This window comes from Merops nubicus, unplaced genomic scaffold, assembly GCF_000691845.1.
Source record: "Merops nubicus isolate BGI_N331 unplaced genomic scaffold, ASM69184v1 scaffold12952, whole genome shotgun sequence".
Taxonomy (NCBI): Eukaryota; Metazoa; Chordata; class Aves; order Coraciiformes; family Meropidae; genus Merops; species Merops nubicus.
Genome location: NW_008594297.1, coordinates 1 through 6,148, shown reverse-complemented (window position 1 = coordinate 6,148; position 6,148 = coordinate 1). Strand labels below are relative to the sequence as shown.

The window sequence follows — 6,148 nt, the reverse complement described above, 5'->3', positions numbered from 1 at the left end:
CTGTGGGGCACGCACAGCACCTTGAGGGGGTTCATCACCCCGCGGTGCTGCTCGGTCGTTTCTCCATTTCTTTGTCTTAATAACGTGAAGAAGTGTCGCTGGGATTTGACGCAGGGGTTTGGTTTTGTGTTTCCTGACTCTTCAGCGAGGGATTTTCGTGGAAGTCGTGGCCTGCCGGGATGAGTTTTCTGCTGCCCAAACTGAGCTGTAAGAGGGAAGTGGATCAGGCAATAAAAAGCGTGGCCGAGAAAGTTTTGGTTCTCCGGTTTGGCATAGATAACGATGCAGTTTGTCTACAGCTCGATGATATAGTAAGAGCAATTTTTATTTTATTTTCATATTTTTTTAAATCAACCCTACTAGGATATGTGCTGCAGACAAGCGAATATTTCTTTTGGATCTCATGAAAATTTTTGGTGACAAATGTATATAAATGACTATATTGCTAAAATGTTTTGAAAATTGAGCAAATAAACGTTTATGTTATTGTAGTGAGTGTACAAAGTGCTTTAAGTAGATAAGATGTGATGTTCTAGCCCTGCTTAGACTCATAAGAGGTAACAGAAATGGGCTTTATAAAACTTGGCACCCTTTTTTTTTTGCACTTGTGTTTCAATCCAATTGTCATCCACCTTTCTTGCTCTTTCCAGCTTGCAAAGACAGCTCATGACCTCAGTAAAATGGCAGTCATTTACCTGGTGGATGTGAACAAGGTTCCAGTGTACACCCAGTATTTTGACATCAGTTATATTCCATCTACTGTGTTTTTCTTCAACGGACAACACATGAAGGTTGATTATGGGTATGTCATCCTACGTGGTGTTATCTATTTTATTTTTAAGAATTATCAGTCTTGCTTGATATTATCTTGTCTGGGGAAGGTAACATTAGAAAACTATAATGTTATTACCAGCATCTGCATGGAGAACTCTGTAGGAAGCCAAAAGGATATAAAATTCAGAAATACTTTGAAATATGGCCTGATGCAGTAATGAGGTGTCAGCTGTGAAACGTGCCTGACTGCAAAAAAATAGTGTGGTTCAAGTCTTAGACACAACACTGCACCTTTTGTGCCTTTGGAGGTCACAATATAGTCCTGACTTGGTTATACCAGTACCAGTGTGGTTCATTCTTTCAGATTGACTGGATCAGAACCCCTCTTGCCACTGGGCATCTTTTCTTGTCTTCAGGTGGTTTTGCTTGGAACACTTGAACGTTATAATTCTACCTTTCTCTTGTGCTTACATTTAGGTCTCCAGATCATACCAAATTTGTAGGAAGCTTCAAAACAAAGCAAGACTTCATAGATCTCATTGAAGTGATTTACCGTGGAGCCATGCGTGGAAAGCTCATTGTGAGAAGTCCTATTGATCCAAATAACATTCCTAAATATGATCTTCTCTACCAAGGAATTTAATGGGTTGACCTGAGAGAAAGAATTACAGAAATGGCTGATGTTCTAGATCTCTTTTATTTCTTCAAGCATTTTTAGCCACCAATGACACTGTGGGACAATTTGAGCGTTTGTGTTGAAGGATCATACTGGTCTCCTTCTAAAGACAGACATTCTGTCACCTCATACTTCTCATAGATAAAGCTATGTGTTCATGGGTAGAATGCACACAAGTGACTGTTCTCCTGAGTAGCATGTTTGGCAGTGCCTGCCAAACAGGCAGGTTTGATATACCCTCAGTGATGACATCTCCTGTGCAGCTTTCTGAAGGCACCCTATAGTCTAATAATTATCTATTTAGTACCATTTTCATGTGGATATAATACCAGTAAATCCATCTTTATTTAAAAAGCTGTGCTTGCTTGCAAGAATGTTCAATGGACTGTGCCTTTCCAATGGAATTTACACTTCTACCAGCTACTGGATAAGGGGACAGAAGCTTTTTCAAACAGTATTAGAGGTGACTGAAATCTGAAATGGATATAAACACAAAAAGGAAGTTGACACTCTCTTTCCTCTGGTACCCAGTATTACTGGTCAACAAGTTTTTTGACTGAGATGGGAATTGAAGGCGTAGGACAAGCTTTTGTCATCCTTCAAAGCTCTTTTGCAGCCACTGAGCACTTTTGGTTCACACAGGATTAAAATGGAAATTCAGAATAACTGTTTTGTTTACATGTGCATTAAAGGTTATTTGACCTTCTGCTTGTATAAACTGCAGACCGTGAGCATGGACATTTAAAAGATGTCTCTTATTTCCCACCTCTGTTTAAAATAAAACAGCTGATAGAAAACAGCAACGTTATTCTTCTGCATCAGTTTGGTGATTGCAGGTTGTTAGGGTGTTGCATTTCTAGCAGCTCCTGACTAGTAATCTCACTGATTTAGCAACAGAAATTAGCTGACTGTATCATGTTTGGGGCATACCTTCTCCACCCTGAGGGAAGGCCATAGTACACAGTTCCCTGAAGTATTGTTTAATTTAACAGGAAACTTTTCAAGGAGGAAGGTGGATGTCCCAGCTCTTGTAAGATTTTAAACACTATATGGTATATAAATGGATCCTTTAAATGTTCTTTTAATCAAAGCTATGCACCCAAGCTCGTGTTTTCCTGATAGTTTAATCTGATTAACATGGCCATAATGGCAGAATCTTTATCTAAAAATAATTACACAGATGCAAGTTGGTATGTTTAACATCTTTATTTTGTGCAACTTTGAATTTCACAGCTAGCTAAACGCCTGTGCCTTAAAGCTTTCAACAATGCACTTCTTTCCTTCTAGTTAACCTCTATTTGTGTGTTTCTCCAGACCAGCTTCCAACCTAGAGCTGTAAGCTGCTCCACAGTGAGATGAAGGTCCTTAGATCACTGAAAGGTGCAGTGAGACGACCGCTGCCAAGGAGCAAATTGATGCACCTTTATTTAATGCCTCTCTTCTTACTTGTGCTGCTCCTGGTTGCGACAGGTGAATTCCTAAAGGCTGTTGTGGTCTTGGCTCTCAGCGTGCTCTTCAGGTACTTGAAGATGGACTGCAAGCAGCAGGAGGGTGCTAAGCCATACTTTTCTGTTCCAGCAGAGACAGTAGGGCAGTTCATCCTCACAAGAGAGCCTACAGCTTTATCCAGAGGCTTGCTGCTCGCCACCCACTGCCGGCAGTGTTTCTGCACCCACTGCTGGATCTCTGGCTGCCCCCTGGCCTGGTGCTGCGCGTTGTGCGCGGAGTCGATGAGCGCCGCGGCGTACACTTTGCTCATCACCTCCTGTGTTCTCTGCACCAGCAGATCCACGAACACCAAGCCACCGTAGCCGTGGGCAATGAAGGCCACGTTCTCAGCTGCACTCTTTGAAATGAAATGCTCCCACACGTACATGGTGTGTTCCTCAGGGCTGCCGCGGCCCCTCTCGGGCATCCACCAGGCTGAACGCGTAGAAGTCGCTGCCTCCCTGGCAGGGAAGCTTAACCTCTCCTTTTCAGCCTTCAGATGGATGAAAGTGTCATTAGGATTCAGTACAATCACTCCCTGGTGGCTTTGAAGGGCTGTTTGGATGAATGGTATTTGTGTTCCATGCAACAGCCCCTCATTGACAATTATCCTGTGCCCCCACTGTCCCGCGCAGAAAACTCCACGGTCTTGAAGGAGGACAGTTAGGCTGGAGGAACTTGTTAGTGCATTCTTGCTCATGAAAAAAAAACTTCTTGGTTCATCCTCTTTAGCATCAGTAGGAATATAAACTTTCTGCAGCATGCAGACTCTTTCCAGGAGGCTGTAAACATACTGGGTAATCAAATGTCCTAAAACTTGATAGCGTTTATGGTTCTGCTCAGGTGCATTCTTGTAATGATTGAAAACAAAGGGCTCATTTGTATCCAGATGCCTCAGTTCCCCTTTTATATTGAAGTCATACTTCAGTTCTTCTTGATACTCTGAACCCTCTATTAATTTCCTCAAGCCTAATTCATGCTGTATTTGCAGCCACTACAAATTAAGAAGACTATGTCAACATAGTGATTGACCTCCCATCTACATAGAGAAAACCTGTCACATTAAAACTCGGATCTTAAAGTGCTTACAAAGTACTCATTGATACAGACCATCTCTCAGTAGTCATGTAAGCAACTTGAGTTGGACCCCAGCTCCTTCCTGGAATGCAAGTTTCCTTCAGTAAGCTGCTTAGCATATTGAAAAGTATCTCTTACACTAACAAATTAAAAGTAAAAAAAGTTACTTGCTTTTCAGCAGAGCAACACCATATACATTTTTTGGAGCAATCTCTGTTGGGTCAGAGGTGTTAAGTCCTCTCTTCAAGGTCGTTCCTGTCTTCTCATTAATAGTAGGCTAGAAAGTGCTACCTTTGTTTTTATCTTAGATAACAAATATGTATTGAAAAGGACAAAAAAAGAGAGGTTCTAGGATATATAAACCATTTACTATCTTGCCAGTTTCTTGGAAGAGAAATGGCACAAAAAATGTTGCAGGTGCACACGTTCATCTATGATTTTTTCATCTACAGGACAGCACAAAAGACACAAAAGATGTGGGAGGAGACTTTGCTATGCTACCAACAAGGACAATTCATACAAAAGAGGTCACATTTAGCAGGGAGGAAACTCCCCGTGCTCATGTTAGTTTCCCCATGCAGGGAAGTGGGAGGAAAAGGAACATGGTTTAAGGAAGGGTGACTGGAGGAAGGTGAAGCACAGATGAAAGGTTCCATAACAGTTACAAATAGGTAACTGCAGTTTTCTCCAGCACTTCTCTCTGTTCCTTTCTCCTCACCTGCTAAATTTTGGAGACTGTAGCTTTCCAGCATACTATGAACAGGAATTTATGCTCTTACTTCAGCTACTTGCAACAACATTACTTTTTCAGTTCCGATTCCAGATTAAACCCTGTGTATGTAATATTGAACAGCTACTTAAATATTTACTTTGCAAAGCACTGTGAAAGTTTTCTGAAGCTTTCAGGAGGCAGAAACAAACAAACAAAATAGAGTTTTCCTTCACGAAACTGACTTCAAGGTGTGAACTGAAGTTTTGAAGCAATTTATAGTAGGTTATCACTTAAGAGTTCACCTTAGAATAATCTTAGAATAACCAATTTATTAATCTGGAAGACTGATTTTATGGTAGCAATGCCACTTATAGAATTAAAAAGCATCAGATAGATTCTTATGCAGATAGATCTGCATGATGCATTTACTTCTTATTGTTAAGTCTGCATTCTATAACTGTGTTGTCTACTGCTTGTGTGTCATTGTTTCCATAGAAATGCAAAATCAAGGGTGTTTATTCTGGTAGCCTTTACAACTGCTATTTTGATTTCTAAAAATGGCTGGTGGGGGGGCAAAAAAATCCCCCTTTCCCTTCCTCCCACTTTCCTGTTTGCATTGTAAAATGCTTCAGCTGTAAATTCAGCTGGTGCTTGTTACTGCAGTTAGCATATTCCAAACACTACTGCAGTATAAGTATCGATCTTTATGAGATTTTAAATTTAAAAACTCTTTATTCTATAAGGCCCAACATTACCGTCTGCTCGCCTGTAAAATCTGTCATCATCACAGGTGGAAATCTTTTTCACCCTGGGATTGTAGACAGTTCTGCATGAAAGAAAATAAGCCCATTTTAGTTCAGGTTTTAGGTTTTATTATTTTAAGTGCTTTCCTCTGGGGTGTACCTACAAAAAGTACCACTTGCTGAGAGGTAAGGCCATCGAAAGCGTTTCATGTAGCTCCAGATTACAGGCTAACATCTCGTGTTTCTAACTCACACCTGGCTGTAAGTGAAAGGTAAAGCTCTTGAGCATGAACCCATCAAAACTAAGTTTTGCACAGCTTCCCGTTACATGATCTAAAGGCACTACCAAGAGGACAAAAAGAGAGAGCTCCACACAAAACTTACGATTCTGAAGCCGCTCTGGAAAACCAACCAAACAGAGCCCCAGGAATCTCTGCCTGCCTCGGCCGGGGGCGGATTTCCCAGCTGGGTTATGAGGAGCCGGTGTGCGGGGCGGGGTGCGGGCTGCCCGCCCGGGGGGACACGGACCCCCGCCCGGGGGCCGGCTGAAAGCAGGGCTGAACCCACGCCCTGGGAAAACGCGGCTGGCGAAATACAACTGAAACCCGATTCGGTCGGGTTGTACATCGCTGCTTTAAAAGTACCGACATTTTCTCGAGTTCTTTCGCAAATTTTAGC

At 41.9% G+C, this 6,148-nt stretch overlaps 2 protein-coding genes across 2 annotated transcripts; one reads left to right on the top strand and one right to left on the bottom strand.

The window, feature by feature from the left end:
- Positions 1 to 144: 144 nt before the first annotated feature.
- TXNL4B (thioredoxin-like 4B) lies at positions 145 to 1,624 on the top strand. The gene is made up of 3 exons (XM_008935729.1): positions 145 to 311; positions 651 to 802; positions 1,252 to 1,624. The coding sequence occupies exons 1-3, from the start codon at positions 180 to 182 to the stop codon at positions 1,415 to 1,417; spliced, it is 450 nt and encodes a 149-aa protein (XP_008933977.1). The 5' UTR covers positions 145 to 179; the 3' UTR covers positions 1,418 to 1,624.
- Positions 1,625 to 2,873: 1,249 nt separating this feature from the next.
- LOC103768578 (putative protein FAM172B) lies at positions 2,874 to 5,512 on the bottom strand. The gene is made up of 2 exons (XM_008935730.1): positions 5,483 to 5,512; positions 2,874 to 3,932 (listed from the first exon to the last, which is right to left on the bottom strand). The coding sequence occupies exons 1-2, from the start codon at positions 5,510 to 5,512 to the stop codon at positions 2,874 to 2,876; spliced, it is 1,089 nt and encodes a 362-aa protein (XP_008933978.1).
- Between the last annotated feature and the right edge of the window lie 636 nt (positions 5,513 to 6,148).